Source organism: Carcharhinus amblyrhynchos, chromosome 4 (assembly GCF_965287045.1).
Source record: "Carcharhinus amblyrhynchos chromosome 4, sCarAmb.v2.hapA, whole genome shotgun sequence".
Lineage (NCBI taxonomy): Eukaryota > Metazoa > Chordata > Chondrichthyes > Carcharhiniformes > Carcharhinidae > Carcharhinus > Carcharhinus amblyrhynchos.
In genome coordinates, this window is record NC_137327.1 from 78,846,483 (window position 1) to 78,870,384 (window position 23,902).

A 23,902-nucleotide genomic window follows, 5' to 3' on the forward strand; every position below is an offset into this window, starting at 1 on the left:
ATTGTAATACATTTACTATTGTTAAATTTCCAAGTCTTTACAGCACAACCGGTCAACTACCCATGTCAAACACTTCAACAGCTTCAAGTACTTCAAGTTCAGCCAAATGAGTTTGAATACACACTAAGTACTACCATATTGAAAGCGCTATAATTGAACATAATAGGAATCTGACAGAACCTTGACAAATGTTACTCACATCAGAAAATTCCTAGAGCAGAGGGAGAAAAGTCACCTACTTTCAAGCAGCAGTCAAAATATGTTTAATGAAATGTTTTACTTGACTGAATTGATAAGCATTTCTGACTGAAAATGGATACAATGAAAATTAGAGACTCTCACCTAAGAACATCTGTTAAAATCCTTTGTTGCTGTCCATTCTCTACATACTTTCCACCCTATTTTGTTGGAGTAGAATATTGCAAATATTGCAGTAGATTGATACACCATAAAAAGGCTATCAATTTTAATAAAGACAGATAATTTATATTTTCACAAATAGTCAGGTCCATTAGAGTAATGTATGTAGTTTTGGACAGGCCATTTAGAAAGCACATTAAAGCCACAGGGACTGTGCGGAATAAATTTAGAGGAATGGTCAGGAGGTGAAAAAAAAAGGTCACAAGGAAAGACTAAAGATAAACTTAAAGAAATTTAAATGCAAATTTTCATGATTATAAAGGGTTTTGATAAAACAAATAGGGAGGCACTATTTCTGCTGGTTAGGATTCACCAAGTTAAAGAATATGGAGAGACAGATCAGAAGAAGCATCATAGAAACAAAGAAATAGGAGCAGGAGGAAGCCATTCAGCCTTTCAAGCTTGTCCCACCATTCATTATGATCATGGTTGATAATCCAACTCAACAACCTGTTCCCACTTTCCCCCCCATATTATCTGATTCCTTTGGCCCCAGGAGCTACATCTAACTCCTTCTTCAAAACATACAATGTTTTGGCCACAACTGCTTTCTGCGGTGGAGAATTTCACAGGCTCATCACTCACTGGGTAAGGAGTTTCACTATGCCATCGGGAACATCCTTCCTACATCTACCCTGTCACTACCTTTCCTGTATAGTAAGAGCATCCTTCCCTAGATAAGAAGGCCAAAGCTGCTCAGAATATTCCAAGTGCAATCTCACCAAGGCCCACTATAACTGCAGCAGAACATCCCTGCTCCTGTAACTAGACAGAATTGAGGTTCATAAGGAGGAGGTGTTATCTATTTTCACACTTTCTAGAATTGCTAAGTCCCCTGGGCCAGATGGGATTTATCCTAGGATTCTCTGGGAGGCTAGGGAGGAGATTGCAGGGGCTTTTTTCTTTGATCTTTACGTCATCATTGTCTGCAGATATAGTACCAGAAGACTGGAGGATAGCAAATGTTGTCCCCTTGTTCAAGAAGGGGAGTAGAGACCATCCTGGAAATTATGGACTGGTGAGCCTTACTTCTGTGGGCAAAGTTTTGGAAAGGATTATAAGAGAAAGGATTTATAATCATCCAGAGAGAAATAGTTTGATTAGTGATGGTCAACACGGTTTTGTGAAGGGTAGGTCATGCCTCACAAACCTTACTGAGTTCTTTGAGAAGGTGACCAAAGAGATGGATGAGGGTAAAGCAGTTGATGTGGTGTATATGGATTTCTGTAAAGCGTTTGATAAGGTTCCCCATGGTAAGCCAATGCAGAAAATATGGATGCATGGAATTGAGGGTGATTTAGCTGTTTGGATCAGGAATTGGCTAGCTGGAAGAAGACAGAGGGTGGTGGTTGATGGGAAATGTTCAACCTGGAGTTCAGTTACTTGTGGTGTACTGCAGGGATCTGTTTTGGGGCCACTGCTGTTTGTCATTTTTATAAATGACCTAGATGAGGGTGTAGAAGGATGGGTTAGTAAATTTGCAGATGACACTAAAGTCAGAGGAGTTGTGGACAGTGCGGATGGATGTTGCAGTTTGCAGAGGGACATAGATAAGCTGCAGAGCTGGGCTGAGGGGTGGCAAATGGAGTTTAATGCAAAAAAGTGTGAGGTAATTCACTTTGGAAGGAGTAACAGGATTAGAGTATTCGGCTAACGGAAACACTCTTGGTAGTGTGGATGAGCAGAGAGATCTCAGTGTACATGTGCATAAATCCCTGAAAGTTGGCACCCAGGTTGATAGAGTTGTTAAGAAGGCATACGGTGTGTTAGCTTTTATTGGTAGAGGGATTGAGTTTCGGAGCCATGAGATCATGTTGCAGCTGTACAAAACTCTGGTGCGGTCGCACTTGGAGTATTACGTACAGTTCTGGTCGCCGCATTATAGGAAAGATGTGGAAGCATTGGAAAGGGTGCAGAGGAGATTTACCAGATGTTGCCTGGTATGGTGGGGAGGTCTTATGAGGAAAGGCTGAGGAACTTGATGTCGTTTTCGTTAGAGAGAAGAAGGTTAAGAGGTGACTTAATTGAGGCATACAAGATGATCAGAGGATTAGATAGGGTGGACAGTGAGAGCCTTATTCCTCAGATGGTGATGGCTAACACAAGACGACATGGCTTTAAATTGAGGGGTGATAAATATAGGACAGATGTCAGAGGTAGGTTCTTTACTCAGAGGGTAGTAAGGGTGTGAAATGCCCTGCCTGCAGTAGTAGTGGACTCACTAACTTTAAGGGCATTCAAATGGTCATTGGATAGGCATATGGATAATATTGGAATAGTTTAGGTTAGAGGGTCAATAGATTGGTTTCACTGGTCAGCACAACATCGAGGCCCGAGTACGTTCTATGTACTCAAATCCTCTTACTATGAAGGCCAACATATTACTTGCCTTCTTCATTGCCTATTGTACACGTATGCTTACTTTCAGAGATTCATCTACAAGAACAACCAGGTCTCGTTGCACATTCCCCTCTCTCAATCTATAGCCATTCCAATAATAATCTGCCTTCCTGTTTTTTTGCTTCAAAAGTGGATAAACTCACATTTATCCACATTATACTGCATCTGCTCCTCACAGCTTGTCCAAATCACACTTCTGCTACCTGCTCGCAGCTCACTCTCTCAATCAGCTTTGTGTCATCTGCAAATTTGGAGACATTTAGTCCCTTCATCTAAATTATTAATATCCATTATGATTAGCAGGGGTCCTAGCAGTGATCCCTGCAGAATCCGCTAGTCACTACCTGCCACTTAGTAAAACACTTGTTTATTCCTATTCTTTGTTCCCAGTCTGCCAACCAGTTTTCTATCCATCTCAATACACTACCCCCAATCCTGTGTGTTTTTATTTTGCATGCTAGTCTCTTATATGAAACCTTGTTGAACCCTTTCTGAAAGTTCAGGCAAACCACATCTACGGGCTCACCCTCATCAACTGTACTAGTTAATTCCTTGAATTCCAGTAGATTCATCAGGCACGATTTCCCTTTCGTAAATTCATGCTGACTCTATCCAATCCTGTCTCTGTTATTACATATTTTAGAATGGACTTCAACATTTTCCCCACTATTGCCATCAGGCTGACTGTTCTACAATCCCACTTTCCCTCTACTTCCCTTCTTAAATAGTGGGGTTACATTAGCTATCCTCCAATCCATAGGAATTGTTCCAGAACGTATAGAATCTTGGATGGTGATCACCAATGCGCCCACAATTTCTAGGGCCATTTCCTCACGTGCTCTTGGATGTAGATTATCAGGCCTTGGAGATTTATAGGCCTTTAATCCCATCAATTTCCCCAACACCATTTCCCTACTGACACTAATTTTCTTCAGTTCTTTCCTCTCTCTAACCCTGTGTCCTGATGGAGTATGTAAAGCTTTACCACAGAGTGGTCTAGACTAAAATAGTGTACTCTATGTGAGAAATAAGTGAATGCACATTTGAAGCAGCGAAGGAAGGAGAGGAGTGCGATTAGTTTCGGATATCTGATTCCTCCTTCTGTGTTGTCAACTTATGATCCAATAGTCTTCCCCATGACAGCAAACTGGTCATTGATAATTCAATGAGCTAGCAACGAAAATGTTTGAACTCTCAGTCAAACTGAACAGCCCTGTTTAATCTAGTAATTTACCAAATATCACTAAATAATTGCTGGACAAACACCCTCACTGACCTGCAGAAGAACCATAGGGTCGCCCACTCTTCAGATTCAAGTTCATCGGAGTCCCCCTGAATAAATGTAAAGTCACGAAATTAAACCAAGTTTCAAAACGTAATTTTTTTTTTAAAACTAGTTCATACACCATATTGGCACAGGCAATTCATTCCACCCGCGTACTCTAAAATACATCTTTGACAAAAATGCCACATGTAACCTTTTGCAGCAATTTTCCTTAGTTAAAAACATAGGAATTAGGATGTGCTTCTTCATTTGGAAATATAAACCTGCACTTACATAGCGCTTTTCAAGACATCCTAAACTGCTTTACAGCCAATGAAGTAGTTTTTGAAGTGTAAAACAATTTAGGATTTAATATAGAAAACATGCAGCCAGTTATGGGCACAGCAGGATAATAATGCCCATATAACCTGTTTTATACAACAAAAACAAAAGTGCTGGAAAATCTCTGCAGGTCTGACAGCATCTGTGGAAAGAGAATAGAGCTAATGTTTCAAGTCTGGGTGACCCTTCATCAGAGTTTCGTCATCAATCTGCTTTGAGTGTTGGCTGAGGTAAATAATGGTCAGGATACCAGTGAAAACCTATCTGACCTTCTTCAGTATAGTGTAAAGGACCACTTATGCCCAAAGGGAACAGACAGAGCATCATTTTAACATCTTGTCATAAATATGGTATTATGAATGTTGGCTTAGATTGTGATCAAATTCCTGGAGTGGGACATGAACCCACAGCTTTGACTCACTGGCAAGAGAGCTATCGCTGTCACCTATTTTTGCATAATCAATAAAGAGAATAGATCTAGGGGTTTTACATTGAAATGTTAATCAGTTTTTTCTCTTTGAAGATACGAACTGACACACGGTTTTCAGCATTTTCCATTACTATAACTATACATGGGAGGCACGGTGGCACAATGGTTAGCACTGGCACCTCACAGTGCCAGGAACCTCGGTTCGATTCCCAGCTTGGGTCACTGTTTGTGTGGAGTTTGCACATTCTCCTCATGTCTGCGTGGGTTTCATCCGGATGCCCTGGTTTCCTCACACAGTCAAAGATGTGCAGGTTGGGTTGACTAGCCATGGTAAATTGCCCCTTATTGTCAGGGGGATTAGCAGGATAAATACATGAGGCTACAGGGATACAGACTGGGTGGGATTGCGGTCAGTGCAGATTCGATGGGCCAACTGGCCTTCTTCTGCACTATAGGGATTCTATGATTCTACATTTATTCCATATAAATGAGGTCAAGATGTACTAAGAAAAACTCAAACTAAGGATTCAATAAAATGGTAATCCTGTTAATGTAACATACTCTTGAATTGCAAATCTAAGTCACAAATATTTCTCGTTTTACAAGTTCATGCATAATACAACAGTCAGGGCTGTCTGCAAATGTATTGTTTTATAAAGTGCTGAAGGAAAAAAAAAATCAATATCCCTGCAGTATTAGTCCCTATAAATATTTCAAAAGTAAAATACTGCAGATGCTAGAAATCTGAAGTGGAAACAAAAGAAAACGTTGGCAATCCTCAGCAGATGAGGCTGCCAGCATCCACAAACAAAAGAACAATTAACGTTTCAATCGTCAACCTGAAACATCCACAAATGTTGCTTCTCCTATACTGACTTACTTAACATAATTCTGCTGCAGGAGTAAAGAGGCAGAATCTCAAGAAGATTGGACTTGGAAAATCACAACTACTATCAAAAAAAATGTGGACTAGGAAGGAGCAGTTAGCATAGTGGGTTTGAAATTGATTCCATACCTTCAGGCCTTGATAAGTTATTGCTTAAGACCGAAATTGCAAATACCTCAAAAATAATTGCTGGGGCAATCAATGCTGATTTTACTTTCTGGAATGCTTTTTTTTTGCACAAAGACAACAGGCTGATGAAAGGTTGGTCATTCACACAACAACATAAGTATGTTGGTATTGAAACCATTTACAAAATAGGAGTTGTTATTCTCAAAAAGATACTGGTTGAATTAGCACAGAATAATCAAGATATGATATAATTTGTTCAGTTCAGATCACAATTGCGAGAGAAATAAGATTACTGGCAAAGGAAAGGCAAACAATAAAGATGATTCTGGGCTATTATGAATCTATATCACAGAAATGCTCGTTTCATTTCTTTGGAAAGCTGGAAAATTTGGGATGGCCTAATTGCAGTTTTCAAGGCATGAAAGAAATTGACAAAAAATGATCCCTCCAAACTATTAACTGTGAAGATAGTTGAAAAAAGTTGAAAAGTTAATGTCAGAAATGATGGCATGGTGGCAGCGGTTAGCACTGCTGCCTCACAGTGCCAGGGACTCCAGTTTGATTCCTGGCTTGGGTCACTGACTGTGCCTGCATGGGTTTCCTCCCAGTCCAAAGATGTGCAGATTAGGTGAATTGGCCATGCTAAATTCTCTGTGTTTCTGAACAGGCGCTGGAGTGTGATGACTAGTGGATTTTCACAGTAACTTCATTGCAGTGTGAATGTAAGCCTTTTTGTAACTCATAAATAAACTTTACTTTTACTTTAAGGAAGATATTTAGAACTTGTTTATCAAGATTTTTAAAAAATTCATTCATGTGATGTGGGTGTCGCTGTTGGACCAACATTTATTGTCCATCCCTAACTGCCCACCATTTCAGAGCATTTGAGAGTCAACCAGTTTGTTATTAGTCTGGAGTCACATGTCGGCCAGACCAGGTAAGGACGGCAGATTTCCATCTCTAAAGTACATCAGTGAATCAGGTCGGTTTTTATGTCAATTGACAATGATTTCATGGTTATCATTTGACTTGTAATTCCAGAATTTTTATTCAATTCTGCCATGGTGTGATTTGAACCCTGACTCCGCCACTGACAATACCACAATGCCACCACCTCCCCAGGAGTGAAGAAATCTCACTGAGGCTAGTAACATTAATTCAAGCTGCAATTAGATATGCTTCTGGAGACAGAAGAAATTTGAGAGATGTAATAAGAAGACTGATTAAGATGGTCTTGTTTTCAAAATGTTTGTTTTATTTTACTAATTTCAATACAATAAAGCAATTTAATAATTAAACAGTTTTAGAAACACACCAATTCACTTACATATATTGTGGCGCACCCGTTTTAATGTTGCCAATGGTGACCTTTACATCATCATCATCACTGTCACTGTCACTGTCATCATCATCACCGTTTTGTGAAGCCTAAAATACAAAGTCAATCCTTTACAACAATCAACACACTTGCAAATTTTTAAGTTCCTTGCATCTGCTTTGATACTAAGTCAGAATGATGACATCTTGATTAAATCTCTTGGGAGTTCTTATGACACATTGAGTAACATAATAAACTTCAATGCGGCTATACTATAATTTTATTCATTCGTGGGATGGGGGCATCGCTGGCAATACTAGCATTACCGCCCATCCCCAATTGTCCTCAAGAAGGTGATGGTGCACTACCTTCTTGAAGCATTGGAGTGTCTGCGTTGAAAGTACACCCAAAAAACTTATGGGGGGAGTTACAGGATACTGATACAACAACAATGAAGGAACATCATATATTTTCAGAGTCAGGATGTTGTATGACTTGGAAGGCAACTTGCCACTGCTTGTGATCTCATGCCGCTAAAGCTTCTGTTCTTCCCAGTGGTAGAGGTTATGGGTTTGGGCGATGCTGATGGAGCCTTTGCGAATTGCTATGCTGCATTTTAGGGTGGCACGGTGGCAAGCATTGCTGACTCACAGCAGCAGGATTCCAGGTTCGAATCCCAGCTTGGGTCACTGTCTGTATGGAGTTTGCACATTCTCCCTGTGTCTGCGTTGGTTTCCTCCAGTTTCCTCCCACAGTCCAAAGATGTGCAGGTTAGGTGGATTGGCCATGCTAAGTTGCCCTTCAGCATCGGAGGGGCTAGCTAGGGTAAACGCATATGGTTATGGAGATAGGGTCTGGTTGGGATTGTTGTTGGTGCAGACTCGATGGGCTGAATGGCCTCCTTCTGCATTGTAGGATTCCATGATTCAATGGTCTTGTAGGTGGGGTACACCAGTATCACTGTGCATCAGTAATGGAGGGACTGTATGTTTTAAAATGGCAGATGGAAATGCAAATCAAACAGGCTGCTTTGTCCTGACACAAACAAACAACGGCTGGTTGAAAGTTTCTTTTCAATATCTTAAAGGAACAACTAAAATGTTAGTTTTTAATAAAATGTGCTGGCAAACTGGTTAAGTCATAACCCAGATTAATGTGATAAAGCCTCTCTTTATAGAAAGATCTTCCATGAAAAAAGCCAAAGTTGTTTCAAACCAGTTCTTAGCTGCTTGAGGCACAATTCAGCCACCTGCAATTTGCAGAGTACATGAGGGTGTTTACAAGGATGACAGGAGTAGAAAACTGAAATACAATTCAGGTGACTTAGAGGTGTGTTCTTCTGCACTGTGACTGAAGACATATTGTTAAAGAACAATGAATGGAACTTGCTGATCAAATTGATCCATAAATTCAAAATACTTATTTGAAGGGTATGTGAAAATAACCCAGAAAACAATTCCAATATGGCCTCATCTCATGTTCAATTTTTCAACAAGAGCTATCACGTGTAGGATCATCATTGCCAATGATTTTCCCAACCTACCGCAGTGTGCTGTGACTACTGCTGCCCTAGCTGAGATGGTTAATCCAGCATAAACAAATAGAGAAGTGATGCCAGATCAGAATCACCAAGCTATAGACTGGAGAAGTTCCAATATATCCTAAACGATAGCCGACCAAAGAAAACAAGCAAAAATTACCCCTGTTTCTTTCACTCAGTTACTTTTGCATTTTCTGCTACTTAAGACACTGGGTGGAATTTAATGGGCATGGGGGCAGACCTGTTCACCAGCTGGAGAGCTGGTGGCAACCCTACCATGGTCATTTTCAGGAGCCCCATTCAGATCAAGTCCTGTTGGGCTTCCTGATTCTACCAGGAGCAATTTGCTGCCAGGCTTCCTGGTGCAGGATGCACATGCTGCCAATACATCAGGGGCTGGCAGTTCTACAATATCAGCAGCACCACCAGGAACAGTGGTCAGTGCTGGTACTACAGTGGAATCAACCAGAAGGACCATCGTTGAAGCTCCTGGACAATGATGAGTGGGATTGAACTCCTGGGCCACACAGTAAGGCCCTGGAAGGCTTGGAGGTGAAAACGGAAGAGAAGCTTTCAGGAAGTCACTCTGTTGAACTAAGGATGCTCAAGAAGAAACAGGACCCCACCATCCTCCTCCCTCAAGCACTGGTTTGCTGGTTTTCCACCTGGCATGCTCTGTAATGATGCGGCCATTAAGTGGTCCTTTACGGACCTTAATTAGCTTCAGGTAAGAAAGCCTTACCCCACCCTTCGCACTCCAGAATTAACTGGGGGAAAAGTCTAGAAGATGGGTGACAAGATGTACATTGCAGCCCACCTCCCAGCCTGCTGCCAGAGGAGCATTAAATTCTGCCCATTTGTTTCCCCCTCCCCACCAAGTCAATTACTAAATCTCTACAGATTCAACGCCTTCTAAAATTCTGTTGAAGGGTCATATGAATTTGAAACATGAACTATTTCTCTCTCCACAGATGCTGCCAAACTTGCTCAGCTTATTTTCTGTTTATCTCTGCTGATTTTGTTTGATAACTATCCAGTCTAACAGGAAGCTTTCCCTACGAGAATTATTTCACTCTCCTATATCATTTTGAATAAAGTAACATGGAGGTTTAATGCATCGCACCCCTTTGCTTCCTGGACTGGGTACTCTATGTCTTTCCGACTTCAAACGCTCTATAGGTGGATCAAGCTGCTCATAAATCAAACTACTTTATTTCACAACAAGCTTCCAAAAATAATTAGCACACTATACTGCCACATACTGGTCACCTCCTACTGTCTAATTTCCCTGCAACCTTTTGTTAGTTGACCCACAGAACTTGGTTTCAAATACTAAAGCTTGACAGGCCACGTCTCTGCATTTATCATTCAGCTTTTAAAGCAAGGAAGAGAGAAATTGGCTTTGTAGATTGATGACCAAAGTGTGCAGACATAAGAAGGTGAAAAATAGCATACAGTTCCTTCATTCTTCAACCCAAGAGCAAAATGGAAAAAATATCTTAATAGTGTAGCCTGTCAAAAGCAGCACCTCCAAGTACAGTACAATCCAAATGAACAAATCCTACTACTCCCATGGCATTTTCTGACAAACATTTAAATCAATTACACTGAACATTCAGAACTCCCCATTTAAAATATTTTATTCTTTTTAATTCAAATTTAACCAATTAAATAAGAAACTGCAAACTAATATTGGGAATACTGGTCTGAAACTTACAGCTTCAGTCATTTCCACATTGCTGACTTTGAATTCTTGTGACGTCTCCTGCAGCGGTTTTAAAGAATCTTCTCCCCTGCACAAAGCAAGGAACCAAAGTTACATTAAAACAAAATGCAAGATGAACATATCCGCCAGAGATGATAGATGATTTCAGTAACTGCAACATTTTCATGACAGGGCGGCTTAGGTTCTGTATTATATCACCTACATTTACTATTAATGCATTAACCTTTTAAAATTCTAATCGTCTCATCTGAGGGTATCAACATAGTTGCACAGAAACTGGCAGTAACTGTAGCACTTTATGCAGATAGCCGTTCTTATCTATTAGCTTGAACAATACGCACTAATAGGTTTTTTGACCACAGTTCTTGATTATGATCATTCCCCTAATTTTCTGTTCAAAAATGATGAATTTTCTTTAATAAGTCCTCTTTTATAAAGGTATATCTAGCTAGCATAACTCGAAAGAGAGACAAAAGATCAGATGCTTTTCAGTAAGTTTTTAGGTAGAGTCAGCAATGACTGTATTGTTATTTTTGTCAGAATTGAAATCCTTTTGGGAGGAAAGAAACTAAATATTTTTTGGTAATCAGCAAGCTTGCTTTAAATTTGGATGAGAAACTACCAAGAACAAAAAATATCCACTGTATTCTGAAGCTCATGGAACAGTAATAAAGGAAGCAAACAATTTCAATGGAAAAGGAAGAATTTTTATGATGCAACTGTCTGTTTATTAAATAGGTTTTGCTAACATAATCTTCAACAGTTACAGAAAACAATTCTATTTGCACCGGGTAACCTGCATTTACTACATTTGTCTTAGCCTTGATAAAGCAAATTGTTTTGCACAACCTGAGCTCAATGATCACTGTGGTGCGGTTTGCTGAACTAGAAGTCAGTAAAGTGTCTCAATATCAGAGTGCAATACATCATGGGTTTTCAAATTCAGGATCCGAAAGATTAAAAGCAGAAATTAGCGTGCAGTGTCAAGGCTGGTCTTCAAGTTACCATTTCAGTAGCTTACTTATCATTGTAAATTATAATGCTTCCTGGATTTAAAAGACCATACAAGAGAACCTCCAATTCAGAGATCATGCTAGTCAGTGGTAGAAACCACAAGTATCATGGGAATTAAAAACTGACTGATGGAATCCCACAGAGCAAGTAGATTTGTAAAGCTAAGAAGATTCCAAACTCCGCAAGTAAAAAGTTACAACAAAAAAATACATGTGGGAAATTCCTTTCCTCTATTGTGGTAATCACACCTAAAAAGGCAAATACAAGAACCTCAGGTTAGGTATTCATGTGGACAGAAATAAGAGGAGAAGGTCTGATTAGCAAGTTTGCAGACAATACTAAGATTACTGAAGTTACAGGACAGTAATGAAGATTGCCAGAGAATACAGCAAGATATATAGGTTGGAAAACTGGGCAGAGAAATGGCAGATGGAATTTAATCCAGACAAACGCGAAGTGATGCATTTTGGTTGATTATTTAGGTCAGAGCTATAAAGTAAATGGCAGAACCATCAAGAGCATAGAGACAGAGAGAGATCTGGGAGTACAGGTCCGCAGATCATTAAAAGTGGCAGCAGTGGTAGAAAAGGTGATGAAGAAAGCATATGGCATGCTTGCCTTCATCAGTCAGAGCATCGAATATAAAAGTTGGCAAATTATGTTATCGTTATATAAAAAAATTGGTTAGGCCACATTTGGAATACTGTGTCCAATTCTGGTTGCCACACTACGAGAAGGACATGGAGGCTTTGGAGGGAGTACAGAAAAAGTTTACCAGGGCATTGCTGCTGTGGAGGGCATTAGCAATGAGGAGAGAGTGAATAAACTGGGATTGTTCTCCCTAGAAAGACAGAAGCTGAGTGGTGATGACAGAAGTTTATAAAATTATGAAGGGCCTAGATAAGGTGAACAGTTGGGCGCTTTTTTCCTGGGGCAGAAATGACAACTACAGGGGAGCACAAGTTCAAAGTGAGGTTGGGGTGGGGGGGGGGAAAAGAGTGTGGGAGAATTTTTTTTACACGATGGTGGTGGGAGCTTGGAATGCATGGCCAAGTGAGGTGGTTGAGGCAGACACATTAGCGACACTTGAGACTTATCTGGATAGATACATGAACAGCGCAGAATAGAGGGATATGAGCAGTTGGCTTAGATAGGACAACATGATCAGCATAGGCTTGTTGGGCCAAAGGGCTTGTTCCTGTGCTATACCATTCTTTGTTCTTTGATGTTAACCCAGTGTACAGAGAATCATTTCTCTAAAAAGCACTAAAAGAAACAAAAGCCAAAACCTGCAGACATGAGTACTCTGATACTTGTAGTTTGCTGGTATGTACAAGTAAATGAATAAGGAACAGCAACAGAATTCCTGATAAAATTGGAAAGGAATTCAAACTACCCAAGGCAATAACGCATATTAAAATTCTGATTCTTACCCATCAACCAAAGCCACTTCCTCTTGTTTACCAGGATTTTCATCTATAAACAAACAATAACAACGTTATTTGTGTTTTCAACAGACAGGTCACAATTTCAAATTTAACGATCTGCAAAAATAGTTAACACATGAACAGTGCAACATTTAGAGCAAAATCTGATGGGCTGGCTGTATCACCACTAATGCAGTGAAGCAAAGCAACAAAACATGTGAAGGGAGAGAAATTGGCAATTCAATCCCTGACTATAGTAAAAGAATGAAATGCAAGTCTATCTCTAGAAAGTAACATCTCATTGCTTGAGCATTGTACTGGTGTTACCAAGGACAAGGTGAAGGTTAAAATCTTCTCATTAAAGACCCAAGCATTGCAAAATAGCCTATTGGCAACATTAAAGAACATAAGAACATAAGAAATAGGAGCAGGAGTAGGCCATCTAGCCCTTCGAGCCTGCCCCGCCATTCAATAAGATCATGGCTGATCTGTCGTGGCTCAGTTCCACTTTCCCGCCCTCTCCCCATAACCCTTAATCCCCTCTCTCATCAAGAACCCATCAACCTGCTTCTTAAAAATATTTAGCGAGGCAGCCTCCGCCACTTCAACGGGCAGAGAATTCCAGAGATTCACCACCCTTTGAGTGAAGAAGTTCCTCCTCAACTCCGTTCTAAACCGCCTCCCCTTTATCTTGAGGCTGTGCCCCCTAGTCCTACTGTCTTTTTTGAGCGGGAAGAGTCTCTCCACCTCTATCCTATCCATCCCATTCATCATCTTATACGTCTCAATGAGATCTCCCCTCATTCTTCTAAACTCTAACGAGTACAAGCCTAGTTTATTCAGCCTCTCCTCATAGCTCAATCCCCTCAACTCCGGTATCAGCCTAGTAAACCTCCTCTGCACTCCCTCCAGGGCCAAAATATCCTTGCGCAGGTGCGGCGCCCAAAACTGCACACAGTACTCCAGCTGCGGCCTCACCAATGCCCTATACAGCTGCAGCAAGACCTCCCTACTTTTATATTCAATCCCCCTCGCTATGAAGGCCAGCATCCCATTCGCCTTCCTGACCACCTGCTGCACCTGCAAGCTGGGTTTTTGCGACTCATGCACAAGGACCCCGAGGTCCCTCTGCACCGTCGCCTGCTGCAGTTTTTCGCCACGTAAGTAATAGTCCTTCCTACCATTCTTCCTACCAAAGTGGACCACCTCACACTTGCCAACATTAAATTCCATTTGCCATTTCCTGGCCCATTCGCCCAGCCTATCTAGATCCTTCTGCAGACTCTCCACACCCTCCGCACAATTTGCCTTTCCCCCAATCTTGGTGTCATCAGCAAATTTCGACACCCTGCACTCGGTTCCCTCCTCCAGATCATCTATATAAATGGTAAATAGCTGAGGCCCCAGCACCGACCCCTGGGGCACCCCACTAGTCACCAACCGCCAATCCGAATAGCACCCATTGACCCCCACTCTCTGCTTCCTATTTGACAACCAATCCTCTATCCACGCTAACACCCTACCCCCAACTCCATGTCCCCTGACCTTCTGCAATAACCTCTTGTGAGGTACCTTGTCAAACGCCTTCTGAAAATCCAGAAAGACCACATCCACCGGCTCTCCTCTATCCACTGCCCTAGACACATACTCATAGAACTCCAGTAAATTTGTCAGACACGACTTCCCTTTAATGAAACCGTGTTGCGTCTGCCCTATCAAGCAATTCCCTTCAAGATGCCTCGCAATTTCCTCCTTAATGACGGATTCCAACATTTTACCTACCACAGACGTTAAACTAACCGGCCTATAATTCCCCGCCTTTTGCCTGGCACCCTTCTTAAACAACGGCGTAACATTAGCCGTTTTCCAATCTTCCGGCACTTCCCCGGAATCCAGCGACGTCTGGAAAATAACCACCAAGGCATCCACTATAACCTCCGCCATTTCTTTCAGAACCCTCGGATGCATTCCATCCGGTCCTGGGGACTTGTCCACAATCAGCCCCTCCAGTCTGTCGAGCACCACCTCTCTAGTAACAGTAATGTCATTAAGACCCTCCAGTCCTACCACCTTTCCATCGCTAACACCCGGCAAATTATTCACGTCGTCCTCCGTGAAGACAGAAACAAAAAAGTTATTCAAGACCTTAGCCATATCCCCATCCCCTACCACTAGCTCCCCTTTCTCATCCTCTAAAGGACCAACGTTCACCCTAGCCAGCCTCTTCCTTTTTATATATTTATAAAAACTCTTGCTATCCTTTTTTATATTAAGCGCTAGCCCAGCTTCATAGCTTCTCCTACCCTCCTTTATCAACTTCTTTGTCAATCTTTGTTGACATTTAAAGCATCCTTATTAAAATGGCATTTAGTAAAAGGGAAAAGAGTGGAATTACTTTTCTAAAATAAAGGAAAGTCACTATTCTGCTCCAAAACCCAGATTGATTACATGGTCACTCATCTACAGTGGCTCAAGGAGACCAACATTAGTGTGCGCACAGAAGCTACGGGTTTCAACAGTGGTGGATCCCACAGTTGACGCAACTGTGAATGAACTTAACAGCCACTTGCCAACAGAAACAGTAAATAGCTTACCTACTGGTAAACTACAACATCAAAATAATACCACCATCAACACTGCATTTTATTTAATTTTTTTTAACTGCTCTCTACCTTTTTTTATGGTCTTTCTTCAATTTATTTCCCCCTCCCCTTCCCTTTTCTCCCCCCACTTCCCCTTTTCTAAATCTCACCTCTGTCCCACCCATTTTCCTCCCCCAACATCTTCATTTTAGCTTCTCTGCTGTTTGCCATTCACATTCTTCATTCTCTCTGTGGACAGCTATTGGCAGTCTTTTCCCCTGGTTTCTGCGGCTATGACTCATCTTTCATTCCCTCACCCTGCAGCATAAATATCTCCCACTTTCTATGCCTTTTAGCTTTGACAAAGGATCGTCTGGATTTGTCAGCTCTTTTCTCTCCTTACAGATGCTGCCAGACCTGCTGAGCATTTTCTCTTGGTTTCAACATTGCATTTATATGGCACTGTTAACACAGTGACACATCCCAATGCGCTTCACAGAAGCTTTTATCAAATCTAAATTTAACACAAAGCTACATATTAGGGCTCACATTAGACCAAAAAGCTTGTTCAGGTGCAAGTTTTAAATAGTGTCTTAAAAGTAGAAATGAGGTAGTGAGATTTAAAGAGGGAATTTCAGAGCTTAGAGTCTTGAAAGCTGAAAGCATGGCAATTAAGATCAGGGGTGCTCAAGACGCCAGAATCAGAGGGGCACAGAGATCTCAGAGGGTTGTGCAGTTACAGTATACTAAAGATATAGGGAGAGAAGAGGCCAGGAAAGGATCTGAGAACAAGGTTGAGGATTCTAAAATTAAAGTGTTGTTTAACTAGGTCAGAAAGCACAGAGGTATAGGTGAACTGAATAAGATGCAAGATGGGATGTGTGCAGCGGTTTTGGAGTTCATGCACAGTAAAAAATTGAGGGTTTGGTCAGGAATGCATCAAATAGGCCAATCCACAGAAAACTGAAGACACCATGGACTCGGGTTCAATTCTGGCTCGGGTCACTGCCTGTGTGGAATCTGCACATTCTCCCCGTGATTGCTCTGGTTTCCTCCCACAGTACAAAGGCGTGCAGGTTAGGTTGATTGGCCATGCTAAATGTCAGGGGGATTAGTTAGGGTAAATAGATGGAGTTATGGGATACAGCCTGGGTGGAGCTGTAGTCTGTGCAGACTCAATGGGCTGAATGGCCTCCTTCTGTACTGTATGGATTCTATGAATAATGGTTTCGGCAGATGAGCTGGGGAAGGGGGAAACAGGTGATAATCTTGATGCCGTAAACGTGTGGTCAGAAGTTCACCTCAATATCACATCAATCTTGCTAACAATCTTATTCAGCCTCACACTGTGACCAGGGAAAGGGATGGAGTCAGTGGCTAGGGAATAGAGCTTTGAGCTGGAGGAAATTTTTGCTCATCCAGTACTGGATGGTGGATAAATAGATAAGTTGATAAGTTAGAGACAGTGAAAAAGCTGAGTGGTGATGATGAGGTAGAGCAGAATGTAGTCAATATATATTAGAAAACTGACACTGTTTTCTGATATTGCTGTCAAGGGGCAGCATTTAGGTGCGAAATAGGCAGGAACTCAAGGACTGGCAATTGAGGAACACTAGTGCATAGAGAGGAAACAGAAGTTATAGTCAGCTGTAAATGAATATATAAAAATAGATTAAGGCAATTTTAATCCCATCTTTATCGCTGAGGCATTCTGCCGGACTCAGAGTGTGGGAGATTCATTTTGAAAATTCTGCTAAAAAAGCAGCAGCTTTTACTCCAGTTTTTAAGCAACTTAGAATTTTTTGGGAGAATCCTGGCCTGAAAACGGTAAATAAAGGGTAAATAAAAGTTTGTAACGACCCTAAACACAAGAATGACACAACTCAAGAGCTGCTAAAAGGCTACACGCTGCCACTGAATGATGAAAAAACAAGTAAAACCTTATGGTTTAAAAACGTCCCTAAAGATTATAGAAGTTCCATTCCCAGTCTATGCAGAATTAAATTAATCACTAACGTGCAGTACCGCAATTAGATTCCATTCCCGAGCCAGAAAGGGTCAAAATAAGCTAGGCTTCTTATTCCTGCTCACTCCCTACTTACTCTGTTGGGAGGGTACGTGAGCGAACATCAGCTGCGGAGAGATTTGGATTTTGTAATGGAACTCAAGTATGCTCCTGACAATTAATGCCCTACTTCATTAAAAATTACCATGGATGGGATACTGGAAGGCTGCCAATAATTCATAAACTTATACCACAGTAAGAGGCAGCACCTTCAGAACTTTGAATAGTGTTAAACACAGAACATGCTAGAAATACTCTAAGATATGCATTTCAGATCAATGATGACCCTTCCTCATTTCTGATGAAGGATCATCATCGACCTGAGACATTAACTATCACGCCCCACAGATGCTGCCTGACCTATTGAGTATTTGTTTTTAATATAAATATTTCCAGCATTGGCAGTATTTTAATCTTGTTTGAACAGTGTTACTTTGAGGAAGGTCACTTTCAAGGAACGACTGATGTATGGTTCCCAATAAGCCTATACATTTATTATTCAATAAAGACTAAAATCTGGAGCACAAAGTATTCAGATGTACCCTCAAAATAATCAAAGCTAATTAAACTGCAGGAGAAAGTGCAATTAGCTGAATACAGTAGTAAAGGGTAGACACAAGGGTTTGGTCGTATTTCAAGGGTACTTCAAATTTTGCCAAGATCTCAGTTTTTTTCATTCCAAGCTCCCCCAAAGGCATTAGTTAGGGAGGCAATGCCCTAATGGTATTCCTAGACTTTTAATCCAGAAACTCAGCTAATATTCTCAGGACCTGGGTTCGAATCCCACCATAGTAGGTGGTGGAATTTGAGTTCAATTTTTAAAAATCTGGAATTAAGAACCTACTGATGGCCAAGAAACCATTGTTGATTGTTGGAAAAACCATCCTTTCGGGAAGGCAATCTGCCAACCCTATGTGGTCTAGCCTACATGTGACTCCAGAGCCACAGCAATGTGGTTGACTCTCAAATACCCTCTGTAATGGTCACTCAGTTGTATTATCACCACTTTCTCAAGGGCAACTAGTGATGGGCAACAAATGTTGGCAGACAGTGATACCCATGTCCCATGCATGAATTTAAAAAAACTAAATCATGAATGCAGTTCCTCAGACACCTACAAATCTTCATTAATGACACCAGTGTCCAGGCCAATATTCGTTCCTCATGCAACATCACAAAAAAAAATCTAGTTATCTAATTATTATCACATTGCTGCTTGGAGCTCGCTGAGTGCATATTGGCTACCATGTTTCCTACATCAAAACAGGGACTACACTTGACAAAATATTTCATTGCTGGTAAAGCGCTTTGAGATATTCGATGGCAGTAAAAAGCTTGGTATAAGATTTAGAGGGATATGGGCCAAATGCAGGCAAATGGGGTTAGCTTAGGTGGGCTTTTTGGTCAGCATGTACAGTTTGGGGTAAAGGACCTGTCTCCATGCCATAGATTCTATGGCAATGGTTAAATGTACCACACAGCATAATATGAAGTCATGGGGAGCAAAAAATTTCAACTTTGACTGCTGTTGATTTCAGCCACAGGCATGCAATATACTTCTGAATCACGGGACTAGGGTGGGAAAGGGTAACAAAGGTTCCATCACTTGACAGATGTTTGGGCAAAGACAGAGGCTTCCATTTGATGCCATCCGTGTCAAATGCTCACCCAAGCTCCCATGAGGAGTGGCCGTTTGGATAAGATAACAAAAGGCAGCTTTAAAAATCAAATTTCCCAACAGAGTTTTTATTTTAAGTATCAGTGGTGAGATTCATTCTTCAATCCTTTACTTTAACCAACGTCCTTTAACATTCAGTGGTGTTACCATCACTAAATCCCCCACTGTCAATGTCCTTGGGGTTACCATTGACCAGAAACTCAACTGAATTGGCCACGTAAACACAGTGACTACAAGAGCCTAGGAACACTGCAGCAAATAACTCACTTTCTGAATCCCCAAAGCCTATCCACCATCTACAAGCACAAGTCAGGAATACTCCCCACTTGCCTGGATGGGTGCAACTCCAACATTCAAGCAGCTTGATACCATCCAGGACAATGCAGCTTACTTCATTCATTCCACACCTACAAACATCTACTCCCTCCACCACTGACGCTCAGTACAGCAGTGTGTAGTATCTACAAGATGCACTGTAGCAACTCACCAAAGGTCCTTAGACAGCAACTTCCAAACTCAAAACCACTTTCATCTAGAAGGATAAGGGCAGCAGATACATGGGAACACCACCACCTGCAAGTTCCTCTCCAAGCCACTCACCATCCTAACTTGGAAATTTATCACTGTTCTTTCGCAGTTGCTGGATCAAAATTCTGGAATTCCCTCCCTAATGGCATTGTGGGACCGCAGCGATTCAAGAAGACAGCTCACCATCACCTTCTCAAGAACAACTAGGGATCAGCAATAAACACTGGCCAGCCAGTGACATCCATGTCCCACAAATGAATAAAAAAATTTACTGAACTGTCCCAGAATCAATGCAACCTTTACTATTATCTCAGGGATCTCTTAATATTTTCTACAGGCTTCATAACTACTGATTAGAACATGCCTAGAAGACGACACATTATCAAGAATTTATCTGCACAGAAATTCCAATCTGTGCAGTCTTAGTTCTCCCATCAGAGTTATGTATCTTAATCATATCTATGAAAATTCATAGAATCCCCACAGTATAGAAGGAGGCCATTCAGCTTATCGAGTTTGCACTGAATGCATTTTCACCCAGACCCTATTCCCATTACCCCTCATATTTATTCTGCTAAACCGCCACTGGGATTAATTTAGCATGGCCAATCAACCTAACCTACACGTCTTTGGAGTGCGGGAGGAAATCAGGGCACTCGGGGGAAAGTCACTCAGTCACAGGGAGAACGTGCAAACTCCACACAGACTGTGACCCGAGGCTGGAACTGAACACAGGTTCCTGGTGCTCTGACGCAGCAGTGCCAACCAGTGCTGTGCTGCCCTAAGGGCCAGCTGCTCTTTGTATGATGTTGACAGGGTAGTGGCACAAATAATCCACCAATTTGTGATGATTCTCAATTCACAGCAAATTGCTCCCTTGGTGAAAGCTGCTGTGCAATTTAAACATGAATAATGGCACATGTTACTTAGCTCACTATCATATTGACATCAAATTCTGACACAATGTATACTACCAGGACGGACTGAAGTTCAGCCCTCATTCTGCATTGAGTTGGCCGATCTCAGCCAGGATGGTTATAGATGGCCTTAAAGTTTTAAGGTTTATTTATTAGTGTCACAAGTAGGCTTACATTAACACTGCAATGAAGTTACTGTGAAAATCCCCTAGTCGTCACACTCTGCCACCTGTTTGGCTATAGTGAGGGAGAATTTAGCATGGCCAATGCATCTAACCAGCATGTCTTTTGGACTGTGGGATGAAACCAGAGAATCCAGAGCAAACCCACGCAGACACTGGAAGAACCTCACAGATAGTGACCCAAGCAAGAATCGAACCCAGGTCTTTGGTGCCATGAACCAGCAGTGCTAACAACTGTGCCACCATGCATCAGAGAAAGCCTTATGTCTGTGTAGGTTACAAAAGATGATGTGCACTAGGTGAAGGATTTTATAAACCAATAACCATTATGGGGCAATTCATTAGAATATACTTGCCCCTTAAACTGACCTATATAACAGTGATAAGCTTTTCATCCATTGAGAGGCACTGTGGGTTATCCTGCGGCAGTAAATACAAGTTATTCTTTTACTGGAGTTAACTTGGTTTGTGGAAAAAACAGCAAAGTCTCACAACTGCATTCCTCCAAAGAGCTGACAGAGGAAGAGAAATTTGAAACTCTGTGCCATAGTTAACACCGCCCCCCCTCCTTGCAACAAATTTAAGAAGCCAGGAACAAGTTTTAAGAAATCACTTGCAATGCAATGCCTCAACACTGAAGACACTGTCCCCATCGAATCCAGGACAAGATTCACTCACAAGAGTGGTGCGAAAAACTAAGTGTGTTTGTGGGAGCTAGGCCAGCACAAAGGGCATTGTCACTTTAAGGAAAATATAGAGGGATTCCCCCCAAACGGTGCATGTTCTGGAGACAATTCCGACAAAAGGCACCATGTGCATTCCCTGCCTGAATTTTATAACGATGCAGCAATTCAAGTGGAGCCCCCAGACTCTGGAGAAAGTGGCTGTCTCCCCGCGGGGTTAACTCACCCCCATACAGCCAGTTCTCCTCATCATCCTCGGCGTCCAGGCCGCCGCCGCCAGGCGCTGCCGTACTCTCCGCAGCCGAGCTCAGCGGATCCATTTCGGTGGCCATACCGACTGGGGAGCTGGGGAGACTCCACACAGATTTGGGGGTTGGGGAGGGGTTACAGAGAGGAGCAGGAGAAGGTGGGGTGGGGGCTACAGTTGGAGCCGGGGTGCGGCCCCTAGTCCGGGTTCGGGTTCAGGTCCGGGTCCGGGTCCGCTCTCTCCGCCCAGCACAGCGAGCCCACCCTATCGAGTCCGCGCCGCCATCAGCTCCAAACACTCCTCCGCCAGGTCATAGCGCCCGCCGCTCATTTCTCCACCCCCTCCAGTCATATACACTGCACAACACTGTTAACTTTTACTTATTTCTCCACTCATAGTAAGTACCTTGCACAACACACACTCAACTTTTAAGTAATCGTTTTTCCACACAATCATGGCACGCAGCACAACTCACAATCAACTTTTAATCCTTTCTCCACTCATAGTAACACTGCACAACACACTATCAAAATTTAAATAGTCCTTTGGTGTATTTGAGTGTTGCTGATATACAAAAACAGAAAATGCTGGAAAATTTCAGCAGGTCTGACAGCATCTGTGGGGAGAGAATAAGAGCCACCGTTTCGAATCAGTTCCAAGTTCCAGCATCCGCAGTATTTTGCTTTTATCTACGTATTGTATAACTTGCTGTTTACTTGTTACTGACTATAATTTCTTGCCAGCTATCTTGATGAGTGCAAAACAAAAAGCTTTGATGGTGTATCTCTTTTTTCCAGCAACATTCAAATTTATAGATCAAGCCAAATTTAATTATTTTGCAGCAAGAAATATTTGCATTTTTAATGAACTATTTTGATGCAATTCACTTTCATAAGAACATAAGAAATAGGAGCAGGAGTAGGCCATCTAGCCCTTCAAGCCTGCCGCGCCATTCAATAAGATCATGGCTGATCTGTCGTGGCTCAGTTCCACATTCCCGCGACAGATCAGCCATGATCTTATATATAAAACAAGCATAGTTTCATGTGTTTAAATGAATTGATGATCTGGCACACAACATCATCTCATGCCTGTATTTCCCAATGCTGTTGGTGCTTGAATGTCAGGCTCTGCAGACACCACATGAAAAGGTTGGATTGTGCAGCTAAATGTCATTACATGTCAATTGGGTCAGAGACTACAGCTCATTAAGCAACTGAGTGGTTTCCCCATTGTGCTCTGTGAGTTGGAAAAAAATAATGAGCAAATCCAACCTTTCTATTTATGAAAACTTAATAAATAACAACAAAAATGTTTGGAATAAGGCCAGCCATTCCAGGAAACAGTAGCTAATATTCTTGCAGCTGGTATCAACACACTGTTCTCATCAACAGAATCATAACACACTCATACAAGACACTGGTTAAAACTCATTGTGTACAATTCTGGGCACCACACTATAGGGAAAACTTAGCTCCCTAGTTTTGGTACTATGGGTGCTGTTTTAGTAAAACAAAAGACTGGCATCCATACACTCCAACCTCCTTCCGGATGAGCAGACAAAAAGCAGGGTTGTTGAGCATGTTAGCATGGGTGAAACAAGCATATGTCGGAAGTATGCAGATGAGTCACACAGTTTAACATTGACTTAACACCTAGTCTGCCATTTCGACCATAACACACTATTTAAGGTCTTCTCTTAAGTACACACAGCTGAATATGCATTCAGCAGCATCAGACATTCCTCCCTCACCTCAGTAGAGCTCTTTAAAGGCATTACCATCCAACATACAAGTTAGTTGCTTTTATATTCTGTTAATGAAACTCTGCTGAGTTTCTGGGAGTACGTGTGTGTTTGGAGCCCTTCAGAAAAGTTGGTAAAGTATGTCAGAAGTGGTACTAGATATTGGAGAGTTGTTGATTGCTATGCAAGGGCTCTCAATGCTCCAACTGCTCCCAGTCAATGGGGTTATCACTGTACTCCTCCTTGCAGAGCAGCAAAAAAAAGTAAGTTGATTGCTGAGAGAGGAGGAAGAGGGATAAGAAATTTAAGTTTATTTACTAGTTCACAAGTAAGGCTTACATTAACACTGCAATGAAGTTACTGTGAAATTCCCCCAGTCG

The 23,902-nt window shown here is 41.7% G+C and overlaps 1 protein-coding gene across 2 annotated transcripts in view; it reads right to left on the bottom strand.

Moving 5' to 3' along the window:
- LOC145342139 (pre-mRNA 3'-end-processing factor FIP1-like) overlaps positions 1–22,074 on the bottom strand; it is a 53,483-nt gene extending 31,409 nt beyond the window's left edge. Inside the window, exons 1-5 of one of the 2 annotated variants that reach the window (XM_080187400.1) lie at positions 21,758–22,074; positions 12,903–12,945; positions 10,447–10,522; positions 7,199–7,299; positions 4,097–4,152 (exon numbers count right to left, since the gene is read on the bottom strand). In XM_080187400.1, the coding sequence (XP_080043526.1) occupies positions 4,097–4,152; positions 7,199–7,299; positions 10,447–10,522; positions 12,903–12,945; positions 21,758–21,863 (382 nt within the window). In that variant the 5' untranslated portion in view covers positions 21,864–22,074. The remainder of the gene's footprint in view (positions 1–4,096; positions 4,153–7,198; positions 7,300–10,446; positions 10,523–12,902; positions 12,946–21,757) is intronic. The other variant, XM_080187401.1, reaches the window with a different exon arrangement.
- Positions 22,075–23,902: the final 1,828 nt, after the last annotated feature.